Source organism: Eptatretus burgeri, chromosome 1, assembly GCF_056783735.1.
Source record: "Eptatretus burgeri isolate ZD-2024b chromosome 1, Ebu_testis_v1, whole genome shotgun sequence".
Taxonomy (NCBI): domain Eukaryota; kingdom Metazoa; phylum Chordata; class Myxini; order Myxiniformes; family Myxinidae; genus Eptatretus; species Eptatretus burgeri.
In genome coordinates this window covers 161,281,961-161,308,455 of record NC_140961.1, presented here as the reverse complement: position 1 = coordinate 161,308,455, position 26,495 = coordinate 161,281,961, and the positions used below count along the sequence as shown (strand labels likewise).

The following is a 26,495-nucleotide window of genomic DNA, read 5'->3' as shown; positions in this document are numbered from 1 at the left end:
TTTATTATATCATGATTAACTTGGTCGGCCAGCCAACTTAGGTTGAAAAACCAATCCTTGAAAAAATCTTCCTCTCCAAAAAAACTTAACAGGTCACATCAGGTATGGGAGCATGCGCCGGAGTAGCACGTCACATCATCCACTTTCCGCCGGTACTCCAAGGACCTCCGCCTGGCCATCCCCATCTCATTGAGATGTTGATCAATCTGCTGCAACGACGAGGCACATGGATGGCCCATTGGCATCCTCCACTCACGAGGCTCCATCGCTGAGATAATCTGGTGAGCAGGATCAGTGTCAGGAAATCGAGTCACAGCCACAGCTAACTCTCATGGACTATGCAGGCAACAAAACTCATTTGAGTCTCTCACAGCAACAGCTCATTGGATACAAAGTCCTTCCAGTGATAGCCAAGGATTCTCTGAAGAGATCTGGTTCCAAAGGAATTTAGTCCATTTAGTCCATCTCAAATCCATAGAGCAAGACTGTAAGCAACAAGGACCTGAAGACTCGGACTTTCGTCCTCCCGCACACAAGTACCGGCAATGCCACACCCCATGATCCAGTGAATTGATAACTCCCCGGGCCTGACCCAGACGTCCCTTGACCTCATCCTGACAGCCAGCAGAGACATGAATATCACTGCCAAGGTAGGTGAATCTCTTCACGATCTCAACATTCTCACGACAAACAGGTACAGACAGGATAGCAGCATCCAATATGTCATTGAAAGCCTGGATCTTAGATTTGACCCAGAAAATGCAAAATCCCAGGGCTCCAACTCCTCATTCAGCATCTCGATGGCCCCCAAAGGATATCCAGAGTCTCTGCAAAGATGACTGCATCATCTGCAAAATCAAGGTCAGAGATCTTGGTATTCCCAAACAATGCACCGCAACTTGATTTCTCCGACATCCTCCCCATAATCCAGTCCATACAACTGCTGAAAAGTGTGGGGGCCAGCACACACTATTGAAAAATTTCCGTAACAACTGAAAATTAGTCAGAAATGGCATCACCACATCTAGCAGCACTCTCAGTACCAGAGTATAGTTCAGACATAAGATTGATCAGTTTTGGTGGCACCCCTCGAAGAACAAGAATCTTCCAGAGGGCATCCTGATTCACTGAATCCAATGCTTTACAGAGAGCTTCAAGCAGCCTCTGCTGAAACCCTCATCTGCGTTTGATGAGGAACCGAAGAGCAAGGATACGGTGAATCATTGACATCTTTGGTGTAAAACATGACTGCTCTGGACGCTGGTGCTCAAGCAGATCGTGGCAACCCCGATCAAGAATTATCTGAGCAAAGACCTTGCCCGGCACTGAGAGTAGCGTAACCCCTTGGTAGTTGTTGCAGTCTTGGCGATTCGCCTTCCCTTTCCAGAGGGGGACAACAAGGCCCCTTCCAGTCAGTTGGGATGATGCATGTGTTCCAGGCAGAGCACACAACTGCATGCAACGACTTGAGTCCAGCATTTTCACCAGCTTTGAGAAGTTCATCATGGATGCCACAGATCCCTGGAGCTTTACCCCATTTCAACCAGTTCACCAGAGTCTGTGTTTCCACAAATAATAGTTAGGGATTGGAATACCCCTGACATCTAAATCAACAGCGGTTGGATATGCTTGGTTCAGCCACTTAAAGTAACCCTCTCTTCAGACTCCTTTGTCACCGAGGGTAGGCCTACACCGAGGCATGGGCTTGGAGGAACGCTATGCGCGAATTCCCCTGTAAGCAGGACGAGAATCATGTGACCAGACGTGATGCTCCACCCCTCACAGACTACTTGCACAAAGGCCTCCTTGTCCACCCTTGGTGTACGTAGTTTTACACCTCAGCTCCATGAACAGCTCAGCTCTGTCATTTAGCCTGGCCCTGCAATTCTGGTCAATGGTATCCAGTTGTGAGCAGAGGGTGGAGGAGCTCATTATAAACGAATGACCATCCATATCAAATGCCCAACTGTGTTTGAGGACGTCTTCCTGCAGTTGGGTTACTATTTATTTTAGGTTGGAGGCAGGATTTGCACTCCGGCTACGGTGAAACTGTTCATTCTGCAAATCATTCCAAAAGCATTAAAAAAAATCTGAAAACCCACTCTGTAGGGAGTACCTTCTGTGTAGCTTCCCTTTGCAGGAGAGCTCACCAGATGATGGGATTGTTGCACAGCGTTCGGGACCCCCAATCTTTGAAGATAGGAGGGAAAACATGGGGTAACATTCCCAGGTCAGATTGCGGTAGTCGGTGTCGAGGTGGTGCTGAGGTGTCATCCACCATTCGGCGGTCTCCTTGGATTAACCTGAGGCGGTTCCTTCAGGTAGGTGCCTGGAATGTCCTATCCCGAAAGGAGTATGATCACCTTTCTTTCTTATCATCTGAGCTCAAGTATTGGGACATCGGTATTGCAGCACTCTCTGACATTTGGAGACCGTATTGCGGCGAGATCATGGCGGGTGGTTACACTTACTATTGGTCTGGTCACGCTGATGGTTACCATACCGAAGGAGTTGCTGTAGCTGTGTCCAATATGCTGACTCCAATGAAAATTGAGGTAACACCGGTCAACGAGCGTATTATGAGACAAAGGATTCATCACTCCTTGGGTGTCATTTCTCTGGTTTCTGTTTATGCTCCGACTGAGGCGAGTGATCTCGTCGTGAAGGACGCATTCTGTGCCACGATCGAGTATGTGGTTGATCAGTGCCCCAGGCGAGATGCACTTCTAGTTTGGGGCGATTTCATTGCATCAACTGGAACTGATAGGCATGGTTATGAGACATGTGTTTGTCCCCATTGTTCTGGAACTGTGAAACTGAATAGCATCAAGTTCCTTGACTTTGCAAGAAGTCATGGATTTAGGGTGGCTGGTTCATGGTGTCCGCACACACAAGCACATCGCTGGACTTGGTATTGCAACGCTGGTGGTGTGGCAAAGGAGATTGACCATGTGCTCGTTGCTGCTCACTGTAGGATGACCCAAAACTGCAAGGTCTACAGGAGTGCTCAGTTCCTCAGTACCGACCACAAGCTTGTTGCAACAACTCATAAGTTGCAGCTTTCATCCAGGAGAATAGTATCATCACAGCTTTGACTGGATGATGGCAAGCTCAACGATGAGAGGGTAGTTGCGGTGTTTGCGTACAGACTCAGTGGAGATTTGTGGGGTCTGGTTGCTTTGGGGGATCTTGAAGATTGTGGAGTGTCTTCAAGACCACGTCCTTGATGTTGCTGGTTGATGTCTTGGAACTCACCGGTGGGCGAAGTAGAATTTTCTCTCACAAGGGATACTGGATATCATTACCCAGAGTCACAAGGTCAGGCTGAATGGCAGAGCTGAGCTGTTCAGGGAGTTGAGGCATAAAACTGAACGTGCACTCAGGGTGGACAATGAGGCCTATGTGCGAGCGATCTGTGAGGGGGTAGAGCATCAGTTGTGGACAAGTGATTCTAGTCCTGCCTACAGTGGAATTTGTGCATTGTGTTCCTCTAAGCCCATCCCATGGTGCACTGCAATTTGAGCGGAGGGTGGTAGGCTCTTGACAAAGGAGTCCAACATGAAGGCCCGCTGGGTCGGATACTTTGAGCGGTTGTACCAGACTGATCCACCAGATGTCGAGATGGATGTCAGGGGTGATACAATCCCTATTGCTGACCCTGCAATCAACTGTAATCCACCTTTATCTGTGGAGAAACAGGCTGTGGTGAACCGTTGGAAATTGTAGCAAAGCTCCTGGGATCTATGGCATCTATGCTGAACTCTCAATGCTGGTGGAAATACTGTACTTGTGTCGTTGCATGCAGTTCTGTGCTCGACCTGGAACATAGGCATCATCCCAACCAACTGGAAGAGGGGCCTTTTGTCCCTCTCTGGAGAGGGAAGAGTGTTCGTCAAGACTGCAAAAAATACCGAGGGGTGACACTGCTCTCAGTGCCGGGTAAGGTCTTTGCTCAGATAATTCTTGATCGGGTTCGCCACCATCTGCTTGAGCACCAGCGTATGGAGAAGTCACGTTTTACACCAAAGAGGTCAACAATTGACCGTATCCTTACTCTTCTGGTCCTCATCAAACGCAGAGATCAAATTGTGGTGCATCGTTTGGGAATGTAAATATCTCTGACCTTGATTTTGCAGATGATTTAGTCATCTTTGCAGAGAATCCAGGTATCCTTTTGGAGGCCCACGAGGTGCTGAATGAGGACTCTGAGCTGCTGGGATTACCGGTGTCCTGGGTCAAAACTAATATCTAGGCTTTTCAATGACATCTTGGATGCTGCTATCCTGTCTGTACCTGTTTGTGTTGAGGATGTTGAGGACACAGAGAGATTCACTTGCCTTGGCAGTGATATTCATGTCTCTGCTGGCTGTGAGCCAGATCAACAGATGTCTGGCTTGGGCCTGGTGAGTCATGGATTCAAGGGAGCATGGTGTGTGGCACTAACGGTAATGCGTGGGATGACGAAAGTCCGAGTCTTCAGCTTCTTGGTGCTTCCAGTCTTGTAAGACTTGGACTCTGACCAGGGATCTGAGACGGAGACTCATTTCCCTTGTGGCAGGTCTCTTCGGCGAATCCTTAGCTATCGCTGGTCGGACTTTGTGTCCAACGAGTGGTTGCTGAGAGAGACTCAAATGAGATTTGTTACATTCATAGTCAGTCAGCATCAGCTACTGATGTGTGGATGTGTGGCTCATTTTCCTGATGTTCTCCTGTTCATCACATTCTATCAGCGAGGGAGCTTCATGAGTGGAGGAGGCCAATGGGCCGACCACTTAGCTCGTTGTTGCAGCAGGTTGACCAGCATCTCAAGGAGATAGGGATGGGCCAGGCATCTGCCTGATGGATGGTCAGATGGAGGCCCCTGGAGTACCGGCAGAAAGTCGATGCAGCAACGCGCTGCTCTGGCACATGCTCCCATACCTGACCTGACCTGGTATCCAGTGTCCCTTGAGAGACAAAATTCTTCTTCACCCTTCAGTGAGTTCCAAGTCATCCACCTGCAACTTTAAGGATCGTCGGTGGTCTTGAAGGCACTCCACAATTCTTCAGGATTCCCCAAAGTAGTCAGACCCTCCCCCCTAAGTCTCCACTCGGCATGTTTGCAAACTCCTCAGCTGCCCTCTCATCTTTGAGCTTGCCAACAACCAGCCTCGGCTGGGATGGTGCCATTCTCCTGGATTTATGCTGCAACTTCAGTTGCTACAACAAGCCTGTGGTCAGTCTTTATGGACGTAGCACTCCCGTAGGCCCTGCTGTTCTTGATTATCCTCCAGCAATAATCAACGAGCACATGGTCAATGTCCTTTGCCACACCACCAGAGTTGGAATACCAAGTCCAGCACTGAGCCTGTGGGTGCTGAAACCATGTACCAGCCACCCTAAGTCAATGAATTCTTGCAAAGGCAAGGAACTTCGTGCTCTTCTGGTTCACAATTCCAGACCCATGGGTACCAACACACATCTCAGAACTATCCCTATCAGTTCCAGTCATTGCATTGAAATCCCCCAAGACTCGAAGTGTATCTCGCCTGGGGCACTGAACAACCACAGATTTGAGCGTGGCAGAGATTGCGTCCTTCACGGTGAGATCACTCGCCTCAGTCACAGCATATACAGAGACCAGGTAAATGGTCTACATCCTTGGTCTCCTAATACGCTCATTGACTGGTGTTCCCTCAATTATCATTGGAGTCAGCTTATTGGACATAGCTACAGCAACTCATTGGGCATAGTAACCAGCAGAACAACCAGACCAATCGTAGCTGCAACCACATGCCATTATGTCACCGCAATCTGGTCTCCGTACCTCAGAGTGCTGCAAAACCGATGTCTAAACATGCTTGAGCTCAAATGATAAGAGACAAGTGATCACCCTTTCTCTTCCGGATATGACATTCCAAGCACCCACCTGAAGGTGCCGACTCAGGTTAACCCAAGGAGACCGCCGACTGGTGGATGACACCTCAGCACCACCTCGACAAACACGACTGCAATCTGACCCTGGAAGGTTACCCCGTGGTTTCCCTCCTATCATCAAAGATTGGAGGTCCCAAAGGTTTTGCCACAATCCTATCATCCAGTGAGCTGCCCTGCGAAGGGAAGCTGCACAGGAGAGGTACTTCCATGGCATGGGTTTTCATATTTTATTATTTTGCTTTTGATATGTTGTGCAGGATGAAGGGTTTTACAGTGGCCAGAGTGCAAAATCCTGCCACCAACCTCTGAATAAAAAGTAACCCCACTGCATGAGGATGTCCACAGACACAGTTGGGCACTTGATATTTAAGGCCATTGGCTCAGAAGGAGCTCCTCCGGCATTTGACAGGTTTTGTTTTTAATCCTGCTGGGTGTCCACTTCAGAGATCGATGCAAAACTTTATCCAGTATATATGATGTACTACCCATGCTAAATAAAATATGATAATGAGAAATCATGGGTCACATGGTCTGGCAGCCACATTGGATTTAAACTAAAACCTTTAAAAACCCTCTTCTGTGAATCTGCTAAACCAATCGATGCAAAACGTCAAGTATAGTATCAAGTACGCATTGGGATAAAAGCTTGATAACTAAAATGTAATCGGTTAAGTGGTTTCAGAGCAGAATATTTTTTAAAGGTTTTCCTTCAATCCAATGTTGCTGCCAAACCATGTGACCAATGATTTCATTGGTTTGAAGCCTTTTTCCACATGGGTAGTGGATGATATAATATATTGTTGCGGATCTCGGAACTGCATGCATACAACAGGTAGGTGTCCAAAGACAGTTATTCCATTATTATACGTGTAGATAGACCCCTTACTTTTGTTTAGCGTGACAACAAGTGAGTGCATTGTGATTATCTAATAGCGAGGTTTGCTTCAATCATTTTCTCCCTCATTTTATCCCGCCTCTTCTTCTTTTCTAATTATTTCTGAGGTAAATCAGCCACGTGCGCCTTTGCTGAAAGGTGGGGCCTCGTGGAGGCAAGCGCGTGCAGCGCCGCAGTGGGGTAACTGCAGCGCCGAGTCATGTGGTGTGCTAATTGGTGTGGGATTATCGACTCGAGCTTCCGATGGTCTGGGGAGAATTGCCGATTGCATTAAAAAGGCATGCGAATAAATACCTCTTAAGAGGCTGCACGAATTGGTGGCACGGGAAGCACAGCCAGCACGATGCCCACGCTGCTCGAAACGCGTACCGAGGCCAACAAAGACGACTCCACGCCATGTTTGGCAGGATACGAGTGTGCGAGTAGAAGCGGCTAGTTCCTTTTTAACCTCAATATCCGACGCATATTTGTGTTCACCCCGCGCACACGCTAGCGGAGTCGTGTGAACGTGAGCGCTGGCCATGTGCGTAATGGCGGAACTGCATGCACTGTATCGAATGTGCTCGAAAGCAGACACGTACATCGCTCGTGAGACAGGCACTGATTTATCCATGATTATGTACCTTCATTCCTCGTTGGCAGCAGTGGATTCTCCACAGATGGTGAACGTCTTCTCGTCAATATGGCCAGCGAAGCTGCGATCGAGCCAGGGAATGTACAGTGCAGGTCACGTTGGCACGCGCGGTACGGGCGCGTTGATCGACGTTGGTCGAATGCCTGAGCGGGCATGCGAACACTCGACCGGTCTCCTGGGGGTTTTGCAGGGTGATTCGTAGTGCCAGTTTCGGTGTGGGCACTTCATGTCATCTCGTGAGGTCGGAGCGCAATATTGCCGCTGTTTGAGATGGCCTTGCTGGAAACGAAGTGAGGAGGTTCCGGCCCAGGCTGGTGGGCCACGTGATGGGTCGGGGCAAATCGGAGTGCCCGATTCACGTGATTATGTTACGATTCGGGGTGGCCCTTCCGCCCGAGCTGCAAATCCTATAAAGGTATGGGAAGTTCCTCTGTCTCTCTCTTGCCTATTGCTTTTTGAGTTTCTCCACCTCTCTCTCTCTCGCCTCGCCTCACCTTGTCGACACTACCATAACCTGCTTCCTGCTCCTGGTCTCCATGTCCTCGTCTACGCCCAAATTACGATGACCCCACCCACCTACCTGTTCCCGCCTACTACTCCACCCTCACACTCTGGACTTTGCCCCTTCTCGACTCAAGCTCCTCCTTTACGGTGCCCAATTCCTGGTTCTAAACTCCCTCTTTATTGAGTTTTCTGTGTTGGTGTGTGAGCGTATGTGTGTGTCCTGGCATATGTCTGCCTAAGTGAGACTGCAGAAGATCGTTATTGTTATTCTATTCGTGTTAAGTCTGCTCTGTGTCCCCTTTTGTAAGTTGCCTGTTTATTTGCTGCACCACACCTCTCTCCCCAATCTCTGCACAACACACACCAATAAATTTTCACTGTGCCACATATCTTTCCTCGCCCACTGTTAATAAATCATTATTAGGAATGTTCCCTGCTCATTTTTGTCTGTTCTTCCATTGATGCAGCATTGTCCAAATCCTACCTTAGCCAGGATTTTATTCCCAATGATCCATTCCTTTGAGCCGGTACGTCCTTGGCAGTGTTGCTCGGCCGCATCCGATCCGGGAAAGTGATCCGGTCTGGCAGAGTGATCCGGTTTGGACAAGGCATACCGAGGGCGTATTCCCCGGTAATTAAACCACGTGACTAATTAAGTAACCCGAATAACCCATAGACTGGAGGACCCGAGGTCACGCGGGTGAGATATTGGCATCCACGGTCAGTTAAGCGACCCGCCACGTCACGGAATTATCCGTGTGTGATGGCCTACAATTCCGGGGAGTCTGGTGGGAACCGACATAGCTTCCCCCACCTAGTGGTCTTCTCACCCAACCCCCCCGGCCCTCAACAATATATATATATATATATATGTATATGTATATGTATATGTATATGTATATATATATATATATATATATATATATATATATATATATATATATATATATATATATATATATATATATATATGTATGTATATGTATGTATATGTATGTATATGTATATGTATGTATATGTATGTATATGTATATGTATGTATATGTATGTATATGTATGTATATGTATGTATATGTATGTATATATGTGTATATATATATATATATATATATATATATATATATATATATATATATATATATATATATATATATATATATATATACATATCATCAAGGTTTGCATCAATTGGTGAAGTGGTTCCAGAGAACGTATGAATCACTGCTCACATTTATAAGTGGCACTTCTTGGGATCGACCTGCCATGAGAACTATAGTTGGATAAAAATTACATAATGGGATGGCATCGTCATTGGAACGGGAATCGTTCGTTACCCAGCATAACTGCTTGCAGTAATGAGTGGTAGTTGTCGTTTGATCTGCATTTTGTCTCGAAATATTCTTCCATCATTTTATTTTGTGTTCTTTTTTATATCTCTACAAGAGAACATTCAATGGACATCTTCTGAAAAAGTTTATTTCCTCCTGAAAATAACAGTGTACGCCTGAGGCAAAACCACACTTACGAGTAAACCATAGTTGATAACAATAATTGCAAATATTTCTGTAGCCACTGTAAATTTCCCTTGTGTGGTGATGTAGGCAGGAATAAAGGCAAAAGTTGCTAAAATACAGAAATACATGTAGAAATTGATGAACTTTGGTTCAGTAAGATGTGGTAAATACGTTTGGGCTTTGAATGCCAGGGAACAGCAAATGATGAAAAGAATCACCAAGTAGGACAACGTGCAAAGAGACCAGGCAATCGATGAATCCACGCATTCCAAAATGATGTTTCCTGGACGAATATTTGTGTTGTAATTTACATGGGAGAATCCAAGAAGAGCCCAAACTACATCAAAAGTTAATTGTGGTGTTACAAACAAATAAATCACAGTGTGCTCATTGATAAACTTTTGAGTTTTCCTCATGGGATTCACTGAAAAAGTCCAAAGGTTTAACATTACATTTCATCTCTTTACAAATATGATGCAATGATAAATTCTGATTGTAATTCAGCAAATTGGTTTGACGTTCAAAGTTGCACTTTTTGAATGGTGTCATTACAACTGTTATCAATATTTGTGGCTTATGAACACTTGATGTAGAATCTATCAATGTCACCGATCTGTGGAGTATGTTTCCAATCGTTGATGGAGAAATGTATCCAAAAATACACTTGTGTGCTCCTGCTGTATTAGTCAACTGCTGGAACAATAGTTTTATCAACAGAATGTTAACAAACTAGCCAGGAGGTGACGATGGTTCGCGGGCATTATTGAACAATGCCACGATAGGTACAATTGAGTTTGTGGAAGCTTTTGAGGAAGCCCTACTGTAAAAACCTATGTCTTCCGTCAAAATTGACCAAATCAAGTTGGATTTTTTATATTTTGTACTTATGGATATTACGCACAGCTTCTAGGAAATGAAATTGCGAGAAAAAATTCGAGAAAAAAATACAAAATAAATAACAAATAAATAAAAAGTTCAAGTGGGCGTGGCTCCACTCACAAGGGGAGTGGGATGACCCTCATACAAAAAGACACAACTTGACCATGATATCTAGCTTGTGTCCAAGTTTCATCAAGATTGCATCAAACATCACGGAGCTATGCTCTGGAGAGGGTCACAAACAGACAGACAGACAGACAGACAGATGGCAGATGACTTTACCTCCAGATTTGCCACAAAGATGCAGGATAATGCTCATTAAACACGAAGTTGTCAGTGTGATACTAAAGGAGGCCAATGGCTTTCTTATTTGACATGTTCTCTTCAACGGCTTTCCAGCAAAGGTCCAACTGCTGGCAAATGAGATGGAAACGGCGAATAAGAGGAGGGCTTTTATCTTATTGGAAGTGGATTGTTTATCGCACCAAAGTAATGTCATGCTTAATGCCAGTGTCATTGCATTTCCAAGTGAAGCAAAAGCCAACAAGGTAATAGCCATTGGATCAGAGAATGCGAGGAGCTCTTCAGGAAGTGGGATGCAATAAACACGCTGTGAACCTGAACCAAAATATTTCTGGCAACGGAAGCAGTCCTGTGAGTCTGGGGGGAAACAAAGAAACAAAAAAAAACATGAATAGTTAGGCAGAGGGGGCAAGGTGTTTAAAATATCAGGCAGAACAGGAAATAGAATTGTTTATTTCTTTCAAATACTCTCCTTTGAGCTATCATGTCTGGATTTGATTCCCAAACTCCGATAGCAGGTGTAATTGAACCAATGTTGTAAAGAATAGTTAATGATCCCAGAGAACCTTTTGAAAACAATAATATTGTGTGGCAGTCCCCTGGTTGTATTCAACTCTTTCCCAAATCTATGCTGTGGGGAGGGTGGTCATTGCAGCTGCAGCATTGCCACATCCTGAGAAATGCTACATATTGTGACTTTTCGGCGACCCTGTGGGGTTTTGTTCTAATAATTATGATGAAGAGCCAATGCATTATCTGTAAAAAGAGTATTATCGCATTAACATGTGTTTTTTTTGTTTTGATCCTTTCTGCAAGAGCTAGCTTGGCTCATAGAAGTGTTTAGAAGAAAGAACATGAGGGAAATTATAATTTAACACTCGGGAAACACAAGAGCCATCAAGAGAAACCCAAAGTTGTTTCACCTTTGCATTATCACTCAACATATTATTCTTTTCAGTGGAAGTATCTCCATCTGGTTTCCCAAAAATGAGCCATTGGTATCGTGCCTTTGTTTCAAGAATGCCCAAATGCCACATGTAAGTTCAACATGCCAATTTAACGTGTTGGCACTGTCTCTTCAGGTTTGATACATTTAGCGGTGTCTTTGAGTGAAGTCTTCTATTCAATATCTCTTCCATCTTTAGATTAGGAGTATATTCACTGACTAGTAAATACAACCCGTCTCTTTGATGATGAGTGGGGCTCTTAAGGAAAGGGGGGGTGGTTGAGAGAGGAGGGAGGAGGGAGGGGAAGCTCGGAAGGGGGGTAGGGTGAAGAGCAAGGAAGTGGGGGGGGGGGAGCTATGTCGCACCAAACGTTGAGATGGACAGAATGAAAAAAAAAAAGAAAGAGAAAGGTGAGGGGTGGAGATGGAGTTGGTATAGAGAATGATATGTTATGCACTTAATGACTGAACACACACACAAAAAACTCATGCCGAACAACTGTACACACGATGACGCAACAGAGCTTGCAAAGTGATCAGCTGGCACATCTGAAAAAACTTTGATGTCCCAGTTCCAGAAAATTTGTGGGAACATGAACCAAAAGTAATCACTGTAACATGGAAGTACCTAGTGCTCACGTACGACCTCTTTATCCCATTGAGTGTGAACATCGAAAACGAAGAATTCCATCCAGACATCATACTTAGGTACAAAAAATAGAAGAAGGCATTGCTGATTGAGGTGTTAATGCCAGCGATTTTGGACTAAACGATGCAGAAATCAAGAAAATGACCAAACACCAAGACCTCAAGAATGAAGTGAGAACATCCTGGAAGCTGAATAATGCCAAAGTTGTCCAGTGATAGAGCTACAGGAATGACGATGAAGAACCTCACAGAGATATTAAACATCGGGGCAATACCCCTGGGTGCTCACCTGGTAGTGGCTGGAAAAGATAATTATTTTTTATTGTTTGTTTGTTATTATAATCGGGAGTTTAGTTATAATCCAATGTGTAATTGGATTAAAGGATTACACAGGATTATAATCGCGCAACCAGTGGTTGGCATGGCTGACCCACAAAATATATAATTGAGAATAAAGTTTATAACTTTGGATGTTTTTTTAATGCCATGAACAAACCTTGGGACATCAGGGGTGATAAAGATTGTGGTCAAATTTCAGCAAAATTGTGTGTATTGTTTCTGGAAGAAAGCAAATCCCTCTTTGGGGGAGGGGGAACTCACCTCACCTCAACCCACCCCACCTCACCTTGTAAGCTCCCCCTGTAGACCCTTTCATACCCCATTTTTTATGTATTTTTTTAAATGCCATTACCGGTGATGAAGGTTGTGGTCAAATTTGACTGAAATAATGGGGAAATCAAATTTCAAAAATTGAAAAGATGGGGGACGGGGATGTGGGGGGGGGGAGGGGAGAAGTTGGAGATAGCGATAGGGGGTGGGAGAGAGAGGGGTGAGTGATTCCGGCAGAAGTAATGCCCAGTTTATTGTCCATCCGAGACACAACACGCAGTGATGAATCACCCGGCCTGTGAAACACCGGGAAGACGGTTTCGAGCTCGATTGCGATCTGAGTTCAGGCTACACATGGTGAGCATGCCTAACCTCTCTGCTCTCCTGCTGTGATGTGGTGATTCCTTAATTCAGAACTGAATATATTTTTCTCATTGTGATCATATAATTTATTTTCCCTCCTCCCTCCAGTGTACAATCACGGTATCGAACTTGTAAGTCCGATTCTGGAAATTAAATTTTGTAATTCTCCTTAATTTAAGACATTCGTGTGGTGATCGCGTATGCGGAAATTATTGAAATCGACGAATGCTGACATCTCCAGACGTTTTTAAGCATTGTAATGTACACAGCGATTCATAGCTATGATGAACAGGCATTCAATAATATGAGTGAGGAAAGTGGAAAAACAAACAAACAATTAAAAAGCTATCATTAAGAAATCGTTGTGTCTGTTTCAAGTTGAGGTAAGGTTGCGCTGGACAAAAAAACATGACGGCTTCACACCCCGTTGATGTTACCCAGGAAATTCTTCAAGACCCCAGAGAGTGAGGTGGCCGATCTCCTAATGAAGGATATAATTCAATATGGCCGTTAATTGTCTTCAAAATGGCTGTTTTAATTAACCCAAGCACCCAATTCTCACTCTTGCAATTCCATGGAGTTTTCTTAGTAGACTTGTAAAGTTTCAGGCTGTTTGGTTTTACGGTTGTGGAGTTATGGAGGAGACACACACACACACACACACACACACACACACACACACACACACACACACACACACACACACACACACACACACACACTCACTTGTTAGATATACTAACTCATTTCATCAATAACAAATTTATTCTGGGCAGCGAAAGCACTGTCAACACCAAAAAGCAATCTATTTTCATTATCATTCCTTTATCGTTGAAATCTAATTTTAAGTCCACACAGAACTTTATCATAATCACAAAATCCAAATATCCCTTTAAGAGGAACTGCGACAATAAAACTATTTCTGCTGTGGTATCATCATTATACATTGCCTTTCTGTGACTATAACGGGTGTCTGCATTTGTTCCCGTTGCCATATCAGGAATAAAACCTTCAACAGCCCCCTTACCTATTCTATCAATAGATGAACACCGTGTAAATATCATCATTTCAGATGAAGCAGAGACATAATCAACTGCTTCAATCATTTGTTTCCCAATATATAAACAACCAATATCTCTTATTTCCAGAATAAATCATTTCCGAGGGTGGCATTGGTGTCATTCCCAGCCTTGTCGAATGTAAATTTACACAAGAAGCTATCAGCGATATTCAAGTAAGTTTGTTGATGATTTATTTCCAAGCTTTTTGTCCGTTTTGAATTTCAGTCTGTTCCTGTTATTTATTTATTGGAAAGCTTCTTGTAAGTGAATTCTTATAGAAATAATTTCTACATTGAGGAAATCATGTGATTATCTTGACCAGTTATCTGAAAATTTACTTTGTAGTTTTTCATGACATGGGCAGATAAACCATATTTTGGGGTTTTTTTGGTTGCATATTGAATTTATAACCAATTGGGGTTGAGTATGTGCGAAATGAAAATATTGTATTTGTTCTTTCAAATTAGTGAAATTATACCTGAAGATATTTGAATGACATTATCGTTGTAAAATGTTCCATTGGTTTCAATTTTTTTATGAGGAGAAGCACACTAACTCTCCAAATTAATTATCAATTGTGAAATCAACTTTACAATTATTTTTCAGTCTAATAGTTGATTTTGATGTTTTTGAATATCTATAACAAGATTTTTTGGTTCATCACCTTGTTCTTTGATAAAGCGAGCAATTTCAGAAAATATATGGGAAATCTCATACGTGCCGGGTGAAACTGTTATTGTTTTGTATCCACTTCCCGGATTATAACTAAACTTATTGTTTTTCTCTGTGATAATAAAAAGGGTATAATGAGTTTCCACTGACATCAAAGATGTCTCATATTCTTTTGTGGGGTCAAGTTGTAGTTTGTATGGAACTTAACTTTAATATGATAATGAGTGATTATGTCGCTAAGGATTATGCAACTCATCTGATTTAATATGGGTTAAAATGTCCTTGTATTGACATTTATTCATTATTTTCATATTACACAACTGGCCTAAAATGGCTGATGCTTCATTGAAAGAATTGTTGTTTCCAGCCTTCTTACTACCTAACAACAATAAGTCTACTAACTAATTGTGATGCGCCATTTGGAAGAAAGCTAACACCTTAACCAAGTTTACTTCAAGATTCAATAATATGTTCAATTGGAAAATTTACTCCAGGTAGAGATACATGAACATGTAGGTGATCCGAGGATCAGTTTTTTTCATTATTCTTTGTATAGATAGTCCTTGTTGCCTTGTCAAAGGGCTGTTTTGGGGGCATGCGTTGGCTGGACTGTATTTGTCCAGTGTAATGTCCCCCCTCCCTCCTCTGTTACTTTCAGTCTTTCTTCCTTTACACCATCGTTCTGTTCAATCGCTTTGCTGCATTGAATCTTCCCTCCTTTACCCCCACTGACCTGTTTCAACGATCCACCAATAATCTCCCTCCATAAACATCCTTTCAACAGTCCCTCATTCACCCCCATTGGTCTTGCCTTCGGCACCCTAGCTGTTCGGTTGTCCCTTGGTCCTGTGGAGTTTCTCTCAGTGTTCTCTCCATTCACGCATTGCTTGGTTGGACATGTTCGACTCATCTGGTCGTTAACCCATCAGGTGCTCTTACTTGCATGTTAATGTCGCACCTCACATGCATGTTCATGACTCTTGGTGCTGGTCGTGGTTTGCGAAGTGCGTCGCTTTGTACAGGCATCGTACAGTGCAGAACAGTACGAGTGGGGTTTTGCATGCGCGGGGAGGGGGCAGCACACTCTCATCGCGGCTTTGGGCACGTCAAGGGTGGGACGGGGTCTGCGTTGAAAGTAACCTCAGAATGGTGAGGCAAATTCCACAAGTGGCGTTGTGGAGCCATCCCCATCGGCTGCGGACCAATGGGAGAGAGAGAAAGCTTGGAGGGAGGGAAGAGAACTGATGTGAAGAAGCAGGGACGCAGAGCTGGTGAAAGAAGAAGAGGCGATAACGGAATGGAGCGCAATGCAATTTGCCTGTTGGTGAATGTTTCTGCCTTGAAGAAGGTTTCTGGTTGTGAGGGAAGGAGAAGGCAGAAGTGAACAACGAAAGCTCACATGAGCAAGGAGAAAAAGCTGCTGAGCATAAAGGCTAAGAGAAGCAGAAAGGCAGAAGCGAACGGGACAAGCTCGCATGAGCTGAAGACTCAAAGGCAAAGAGGGCTCGTGAGGGAAGGACCAAAAGCGTGTCAGGGTAAAGAAAAGAAGGTTTCACGAGAAGTTGGTGTCGAGCTATTGTGGAAAAAGAACACTCCCTGCACGAGCGTCATACTGCCCTCTCAATCCTGTCAGCCACGATGGACGAGGAGGCCAAATGGCGGCACCTCATCGACAGGGCCCGAGGTGGAAGAATTTGAGACAGAGGAGGGTGAGTATCTTATAGAGCTCGCTTATCTTGGATGCTGTGAAGGACTCACCTCCTGGATCTGGGCACCCCAGGGACGTGGCTGCAAGTCCACATCGCCACTGCCCATCTTCCCCATCCATTTTCCCCTGAATTTTCTTGTATATATTCTCTTGTGTATTTGGGTTGTGTGAGGTGAGGGAGAAAGGAAAAGGATATTTTTCTTTTCTCCATACGTTACTATTATTTTATTTTCAAGTCCTCCTTGTTTTATTCTTCTCCCCTGAGTGGATGATGGCCAAGTGTTTTGTGTAAGGTTGAATTAAGAATACGTGTTATGGTTAAATCTGCTCTTCTGTGCCTTTTTGCTTTCTTGCTTATAAATACTTATTTAAATGATTGCTTGCTTGTGTGTTTGTAATAAATAATTGTTTGTTGTCATTTCCAATATGTCTCGCTTGTCTATTCCTTTATTGGTCCGACACAGTACACAGTTATAATTAAACGGGAAGTTGCACCCCAATAATTTGCTTTGTGCACCAACAGGTACTCACTCTAACATTTGGCAGTAATTTGAGTGTGCGCTGAGGGCAAGTTACCCCGATTAGCAGACCGTCCACATTCAGGTATCACGTGAAGTAGTGTAACCCTGCCCGGATTGGTCGTTCCAATCGGTTTTTGTGGTTTCTTAGCAAACTGCCGGTGTGTGGAGTTATCTGTGCCCAGCAACCTCAGGACAGGACGTTCGGGAGGGACCCAAGTGCCCCCCTCGTGGCATTCCTCGAACCCCGGATCCATGACAACATATTTGTATTGACATTTGTTAATTATTTTAAGAGTTAACAACGAGCCTAAAATGGCTTATGCTTCACTGAAACAATTATTTCCAGCCTTCTTACTACCTAACAGCAATAAGCCTATTAACTAATTGTGATGGGTCATTTGGAAGAAAGCTAACACCTGAACGAAGCTTACTTAAGGCTTCAATAATGTGTTTCTGCTTTTCTTTCTTTCTTTCTTACTTTTAACTGCAGCAGATACTATAATCAAGCAAGTATAGTCAATCAGTATATGCTGTATAATCTTCAGTTTGTGTATTCAACAGTTCATCAAAACAGGTTGAACCTTGAAGCCCATCTTTTGTTTGAAGAGACATTGATTTGGGGCTCAATTTAAGATTTGGTCAAGCAGAACTCCAGAATATCAATTCGTCATTAAATATGACTACCTTATCATGAATAAGATGGAATGATACTGTTTCTTCTGTTGCTCGGAGACGCACAGTTAAGGGCTTTTTGAAACAGTTGAAAATTCATTGTTTTGTAGAGCCTTACAATATATTCAGGAGGTTGATTTACCTCTTCCACTTGTAGAAATATTCCTTAATCATCATCTGCTAATTCGCCTCTATCCCCCAGTTCTTGCTCTGTCATTTGACGACAATCTCTTAACATTTGAAGTTTTCCAAGAGTGTGTTCTATCGCAGGAATTGTAGAAACATCCACCATTTTTTGTTGTTTTTAAAAGTGACTTAAAAGATTTCTCTTGTTTCGTTCAAACGCTTCGAAACCTGTTAGTTTTTGTCTCCATTTCATGTGTTCTTGTTGCTTTCCAACTTTCAAAACCAACTCTTAATGCTCCTTAAACCTTCTTGCTCTTTCTTGCATGTTCATTTTCTGCATTTATTTTTTGAAAAATATCATTTACTATCTCATCTTGTTTCACAACAATGAATTGAAAGTGTGATTGAATGAGATAAATAAAATTACAAGAAGAATGTCTCCTTGTGTAGTATCTATCCATAACCGTTTGGTGTCTCATTAACACAATCATGAAAGATAATGTTCTTTTTTGATTTATCCAAATCTTGGGGTGAAGATACATACATACATACGTACATACATACATACATACATACGGAGCATACGTTGCTGCATCAACTTTCCGCCGGTACTCCAGGAGCATCCATCCAGCCATCCCCCAGGCAGATGTGTGGCCCATCCCCATCTTCTAGGGATAGGACATTCCATGCACCCACCCAAAGGGACTTCCTCGGGTTAACCGGATGAGACTGGCGTATGGTAGACGACACCTCAGCACTACCCCGACACACACCTCAGTGTGTTTTGCAGAGTGAAGTGTTTTTATGGTGGCCGGAGTGCAAATCCTGCCACCAACCTCAGAGGGAACTGCAGGAGGATGTCCGCAGATGCAGTTGTCATCAGATATAAATGGCTGTTGGCTCACAAGGAGCTCCTCTGCCAGTTGTCAGGTTGTGGATTTAATCCTGCTCTCCTGGTGTGTGTCCATATCCATACACCCTCCACACCAGGGGTATCTGGTGGGGGGAGTCTGTTTAGTCGCCGACACTCGACATAATGCACATTATAAGTTTGGTTAAACGTCCTTTAATTTTGTTAAACTTTCTGGCTTACACATGCAAGCATGGAAATGGCCATATGACAATGACAAAGAAGATGATTTATAATACTGGCTACTACCGGGTGGTGCTATACAATACACATCGACACAGAGAAAATTGGTTCAGTAGTTTTTTGAAAACAGGAAAAAACTTTGAGAACAGAAAACTTCACAGCTTGATTCGTGAATCATGACCCCCTTACCGAAATGAAGGTGGATGCTTCGAGCCCACCCTTGGAGGACTCTATTCCACATTCTGAAATCCACATATGTACTTTACATCCCAATCAATGACAAACACACACACGCACACACATTGCCTTTTATTAGTGTAAATGTAGAAATAGTAAAAAATAAAGACAAACCTTTGAATGAGTAGATCTGCCCAAACTTTTGACTGGTCTGGTATGCTAAAGCAAACAACAAATACAATGAAACTTCCTACAATGTGGCTTATTTGAGCGCGGTTTCCCATTTACACGCTGAATTAAATGCCTAAACCTCCCCACGTGAGGGTGTTTTACATTTACACGATCGTGACTGGTGTTTTCCCAAATATTTACATTATTCTTATTACTTGTTACTGTACTCTACTTTACCCTTGTCCACACAAGGGAGGTCTTATTATGCCAAATACAAGGCTAAAAAGACCCGCATTGTGTGGACAAGGGTTAATTCATATTTAATTTATACATACGATTATTTGAGTCGCCACCTGCCGTCATCGTGATCGCAGTTCAAATTTACATCAACAAAGAAGTCTGAAGTTCAAGTGGCCCATCGAGTCAGCTTTAAATCCCTACACAGAACTTCACATGGAGTTAAAACAGAAGGCAAAGCAAGGGCCTCCAACACAATTATTTAGGTGCACTTCAACACCAAAACCTCCAACAACCACCTCACATTAAGGTGGGTTATTTTGCAATAATACAGTACAATTATGATACTAACACTTATTTTAATGTATATTTAATAATGCTGCACCATTCCATACAAAGAAACATGTAAAAAGAATTTTTTTTTGCAAGAATGGCTGTTTTAGGGTCAGTTTTTTTGGTAGCCTGGAACATATCCCCAATTTCCCCATATGTTTAATATAATAATTCTTCCAACATGAGGTTATCGCAGAACGTATCCCCCACGTTGGCGGAATTTTTTTTACTGCATATTCATAACTATGAGGCTACAAAACATAGTTCTTAGTTGATGTATTATGATGCCAACTATTTGTATGGATGGGCAATGTCTCAATCTTTAACGTAGGGGAAACTCAAATGGGTTAAAGAGAAACATGAAAGAGTTTTACAAAACATCGTTATCTCTTTGCAAAAGGAATTGGACAAAGCAGAAGTTGGTATTATTTTGAGGTTGATTTGAAATCAATGCAGAAGAACTCCACAGAAGCACAATGACCTGCCATATGCCCCCAATAAGTAAAGTCTAAGAAAATAATGGCTCTTTTATCCAACAATCATTTCTTTCTACAGTCAAACCAACAGAAAAATTACTCACAACATCATATGATGGAGAATTGTGTTATACATCAAGGGAAGTTGAGCCAATATTTATCTGCTGGGTTGAGAGTGAAGAAAATTCATAGAATTTTAAAGTTCGGACAGTCATTGGTTAAAGACCTATATTGATTTCAATACAAAAAAGATAACAGAAGCAAAAACAGATTTTTGAGAGGGATTTTTCTAATTTTTTAAATATAAATTAATGAATAAAACTGTTTGGAAAGTCAATGGAAAATGTAAGAAATGGGCAAAACATAAAACTAATGACATCTTGGAAAGAGGCATCCAAATTAACTAATAAAACAAGCTTTCAAAGAGTGCAGATCTCCTCTTCTTCTTTCGGCTGCTCCCGATAGGGGTCGCAACAGCGGATCATCCGTATGATCCGCATACTGATTTGGCACATGTTTTACGCCGGATGCCCTTCCTGACGCAACCCTGGTGCCTCTTACGACACAGGGATATGGTATACCTATTTTAACCGGGGTATACACCGGCCCAGTATACTGGTACTCATTTCGCCGACCTCGGAAGGATGACAGGCTGAGTCAACCCCCTGGTGTATTAATTCAGTGGACCAACGGGGCTTGAACTCAGGACCTTTTGGATCCCAAGCCGCTGCCCTAACCACTTCGCCAACACCAGGCTTTGATGGGCATCAACATCAAAGATCAAACATCAACATCAAAGCCCACCCTCACGACCTCGACGGACGGCCTCTTGCCTGGTTCTGCCTGCTGTGTATCTCTCGCCCACCCCCCCCCCCTTTGGGCTCCACTCTTCTCCACTGGAGGCCCTCCTGCAGACACGATCTCCACACGTACGGTTGTGGCCTAACAACTCAACCATTGTCGCGTGCCGCACCACGGAGCATCCCTCCCCAGAAACGCTCATGTACTGAGAAACTGTAACCTCAACTCCCTCCCTGGCGGCAAAAGTCCCTTTCACAATTGGGTTTACTTTGTCTGAGTGTGTGTCTGACAGTGTTGGTGCCTGTCCATTAAGTAAGCCTGTTTAAGATATTTTATTGTTGTGATTGTTGCTTTATTAATATTGCGTCAAGTCTGCAATGTGTCTGCTTTATAAGTTGCTTGTAAAATTGCCGCACCCCACACCTCTCTCATCTTTCACTGCATTACACACCCAATAAACCTTTGTTGTGGCACGTCCTTTTCCTCGCTTATTGTAAATAAATAATTGTTGTGGAAATATTTCCAGCTCGCTTTTGTCTTTTCCCTCATTGGTACAGCATGGTTCGAATCCAGGTTTAGCCAGGTCTTTATTCCCAACAATCCATTCCTTCTAGCCGGTACATCCTTGGCAGTGCCGCTCGGGTGTATCCGATCTGGAAAGGAGATCTGATGCGGTGGAGTGATCCGGTTTGGACAAGGCGTACCAAGGGTGTGGTTCCCCGGTGGTTAAACCGCCTGGTTAATTAGGTAACCCGATTCACCCATAGGCAGGAGGACCCGAGGTCATGCGGTTGAGTTATTGGCATCCACGGTTGGTTAAGCGACCCGCCGCGTCACGGAATTGTCCTTGAGCGATGGCCTACAATTCCAGGGAGTCTGGTGGGAATCGACATCATTACAATGATGTCTTCACCTAGTGGTCTTCTCACCTGACCCCGCCGGCCTGCAACAATATCAATGTTTTAGCGCAGAAATAGCAAAGACAAGTGTAAGTTAAGCATACATACTGATGGGTTTAAACAGATTTAATGGATGTCAAATAATCCATAGAAAAATAATTCATTACAATCTCAAAATATGTGGCTCCGGAGGATCTCGGAGCAGAACGTTGAAGGAGGCTTTTCATTTTATCTCTCCTCAACAACGATATTTAAACCAAGAACCAAGTTCCAACATATTGTTTGTCAATATTCTTGATGGTGATGAGTTGCACAAGAGAATATAACAATTACATGAAATAGAACACAAACAGATATTCATTGGCTAGCTTTATAAGTTAAATTTGAAGATGTCGGAATGATAGATAATAATGAGGTTAGAGTATGGTGGGTGTCTGACTCCCTCACTCATACCCACACACACACACACATACACACACACACACACACACACACACACACACACACACACACACACACACACACACACACACACACACACACACACACACACACTTAGGATTATGAAATAATAGCTATAAGGAGCGAACGTGAGTGAGAGACAATTAACTTCAGCGAGTGTCTGTTGAGTGTTTGTCTCACAATCAACATTATCCAACTCACATATATTTATTACTTGAAAATATAGGTAAACAAACTAATAAAACATGAAATACACGTGTTATTCCACTATCAGTTTAACAATTGGAACATCAAAACAAGAGGATAGGAAACCAAATGTGGAATTAAGAGATAAGGTAGGTATAGAAAGCATTGGTGAGGTTAAGCATAGGGGTCGGTTGAAGTGGTTTGGACATGTTGAGAGGTGGGGTCAGTTGTGGGAAGAGGTGTATAAATATGAATGAAAGGAAGGAGAGCTAGAGGCAGTCGGAGGAAAACATGGGATGTTTTTCTGAGAGCCGATCTTGGAGTTAAACGCCTAACAAGATGGCTAGCAAGGAATCGTGCAGCATGGAAAGCAGTCATTACATGAACCACGACTGACATATGCAAGCATGGAAATTGTCGTAAAATGTGATTGTGATGATTATGATGATGAAATGTAGGCTTGGGGTCCAAAAAGACCCATGTTGGTAGGACTAGGTTTGGAATCGATCCTCGTGAAGAATAACAGGAGGAGAAGACTTAGTTGGTATGGTCATGTGCAACAAAGGTCAGAAGATGAAACTGTAAAGAAAGCGATAAAGCTCGTGGTAGAAGGGAGCAAGCAAGAGGGCATTCGAAAAAGACATGGATTGAAAATGTCAAGAAGATATGGAATATTTGGGTTTACACGAATCTGCCTCATTGTTTTGATCATTATGGAGGAAAGCTCTCATTTGACTGACCTCCTCTAAAAAGGGGAAAATGTTTGATGTTGTTCTTGTTATTGCTGTTGCATGCCCCCAATTCTTTATTATGTTTAACACAGACATGTTTCAAGAATGGCAATGAAAACGAGATATGAATATTCTGACCTGTTATATTGGAATATTCTCCCACGTTACAAGGCATGCAATCAAAGCAGCAGAAAGGTTCTCCAACACGAGCCACCTTCCTTGTACCAGGTCTACATGGCTCACTGCAAATGGATATCGGAACCTGAAAAACAACCTTTCCGTGATTTCCGAATAAATTTGACAGATTTTTACACAATCGATCAATGTTTGAATGTAATGCTGTTCAATAACCGACCCAGTAATATAAGCCCTGCTGGATCACAGACAATAGATAACTGCTTTGATCTGGATTGCGAAAACCAGTGATAATTACCTCCGCCACTGAAGGTGAAGGAGGTTATATTTTCATCCCTCTTTGTTTGTTACTTGCCAATTCGAAAAATATTCAAGTGTTCAAGTATACTAGCATGGCTCGGTTCGCTACACTCACCTCTCCACACACGTCGTTGCAGAGATTGATGTCACAGATTTGTTGTGTTGGCATTATTTACACCAATCATAATATAAACATTTCTGTTTTTTACAAATTAATTTATAATTTTTGTGATATTATATATATTTTAAATTTCATTTGTGATATAAGAAGGTCTAAGTGGTCAAGAGTCTCAGCTGTGCATTCTATCTGAAGGGTGTATGGGGTCTAAGTGGTAATAGGGTCTTTTGGAGTCTTCGGTGTTAAGGGTGTCTTCAGGGTCTTGGGCGCCTTTGGTGTCTTGAGTGTCTTCAGGGTCTTGGGCGCCTTCGGTGTCTTGGGCGTCCTCGGGGTTGTCGGTAACTTTTTTGGATCTTCGGCGTCTTTTATCTGTTTGGGGACTTTTGGGTCTTCGGTGACTTTTTGGTTTTGGGGTCTTTTTGTGACTTTTGGGGTCTTGTTGGGTCTTTGGGACTTTTGGGTTATTTTGGGTCTTGCGGCTCTTTGAATCCTCAGCAACTGGGAAACCAACTAAAGAGGCCTCAGGGTATTGGAGGTTCTTCAAAGGTTTAATGGGTCTCAGCAGTCTAAAGGGTCGAAAGGTACATTCCAATAGTCCGGAAATAAGACACATAGTCACATGTACGGAGGGACGGAAGGACAGACTCATGCCAAAATCACGCTCTTTTTATATATGTAGATCGGTCAGTTGATTTTGTTATTCTGTCTGTCTGTCTGTCTGTTTCTGTCTATTGCTTACAGGTCACAATTTTAAACCGATCTACACCACATGGTGGAGTTTGTCAGAAGGAAGAACCTTATATTGTTTGAGGTCAAAAGGTCAACAACGAAGGTGAGGTTTCTAAAATCCTCAATTTTTATCCCATTGACTTGAAATTTGAAGAGGATTTGCATGTTAGGTCATTGAATTCAACTTCCCAATTATTTTTGAGGTCAAATTTGTTTTATTTGTTTGTCAATCGTCTACAGGTCACAATTCTAAACCGATCCTCATGGAACTTTACCAAGTAGTAGAGGTAGTCTCAACTGAGAAGCCTATTTATTTAGAGGTCAAAGGTCATCTTGAGGTCAAATTTCTAAAATCATTTTTCATCCGATTGACTTGAAATTTGAAACAGGTTTGCATATTGTATCACTGAATTGGAAAACCAACTACTTATGGGATCAAAAGGTCAAAAGTCAACTCAAGGTCAACTTCTGCATTCAATTTTCAACTGAAAAACCGTCAGTTTTCATCTGATTAACCTGAAAATTAAGCAGTAATTGCATAGTGCATCACTTAATTTGGAAAACATCTATTTTGAGGTCAAAGGTCAACTCAGCTCAAACTTTTAAAATCATTGATATCAATGTGAAAAATAATAATTTTCATCCGATTGACCTGAACTTTGATTAAGATTGTCAATTTTAATCTTAATTAAATGGAGAATTTCATGTATCCATGGCAACCTTTGGATAGTGTGGTGGATTTTGTAAGTATCATCAATTTTCATCGAATTGACTTAAAATTAGAATACCTCTTGCTTATATGGTTACCTGATTGGTTCAGTAAAAAAATAAAACCTCACAGCATAGAAAAAAGTTCCAAATGATGTCGATAAAAGGGCTTTGTGGCAAAGAGAAGGATTCCAAGTTTCACAGTTGCAGAATTCTAATCACACACTCAGAAGACATTGGCAGTGATGTTACCAGTTATTCAGAGAATGCACTTCACATGTCTCCCTACAATGCTGATGTAGACAGATACAATTTATAAAAATGGATAAAAAAGCAGCAAAAGACCAATAAGTATCAATTCAAGCATCAGATGACAAAACAAATAGTACTGGTCAGTTGGATTTGTCAAAGGTGAGGACATCACAAAAACGTTCAAACATTGGAGGCTTGGAAACACATTAGTAGTTGCTGTTGGTGCCAGAGTGATGATGACAATCAACGTAAACACAGCAGATGGTTTGGTTAACTGTGCCATGAGTAAAGTAGGCTCGTATGAGAGCTAACACACAACACACAGCAAGAGGTGCTTGAGACAAGAGGGGCGGGAGTGGGAGGGACAAAACAGTGGGGAACAGAGACATTGGGAGATCTGCAGAAGGGAGAGGGATGGGGCAGGGAACTTTCTGAGGAGAGGCAAAATCAGCAAAGGTTTTTGGGTCGCAATGCATCCATTGAGAGCAATTTTTTCTCACATGTATCTATGTTAAAACAATGTGATTGTTCCACAGCTGCTTGTTCAGAAAGGAAGAGGTTTGAAATGATAAGGTATTTGTTGGTGACATACCTGTGACTTTCCTCCAGTCCACAAGATACTTTCACTTTTGATGTGAAGCCTTTGCTGCGGAGGTGCTGTATAATCGTAAGCACCAACGACCTTAAACTTTGTTTCACCATCTATAATTTGCCAG

At 42.8% G+C, this 26,495-nt stretch overlaps 1 protein-coding gene and 1 long non-coding RNA gene across 2 annotated transcripts in view; one reads left to right on the top strand and one right to left on the bottom strand.

Moving 5' to 3' along the window:
* Positions 1-18,336, top strand: part of LOC147035887 (uncharacterized) — a 56,936-nt gene extending 38,600 nt beyond the window's left edge. The window contains exons 4-5 of the long non-coding RNA XR_015049702.1: positions 14,360-14,445; positions 17,735-18,336. This is a non-coding gene — a long non-coding RNA (uncharacterized LOC147035887). The remainder of the gene's footprint in view (positions 1-14,359; positions 14,446-17,734) is intronic.
* A 5,926-nt stretch (positions 18,337-24,262) lies between these two features.
* LOC147035886 (extracellular calcium-sensing receptor-like) overlaps positions 24,263-26,495 on the bottom strand; it is a 55,296-nt gene continuing 53,063 nt past the window's right edge. The window contains exons 6-8 of the mRNA XM_085869848.1: positions 26,372-26,495; positions 25,917-26,086; positions 24,263-24,656 (exon numbers count right to left, since the gene is read on the bottom strand). The exon at positions 26,372-26,495 is cut by the window's right edge and continues 101 nt beyond it. Coding sequence (XP_085725974.1) covers positions 24,263-24,656; positions 25,917-26,086; positions 26,372-26,495 — 688 coding nt within the window. The remainder of the gene's footprint in view (positions 24,657-25,916; positions 26,087-26,371) is intronic.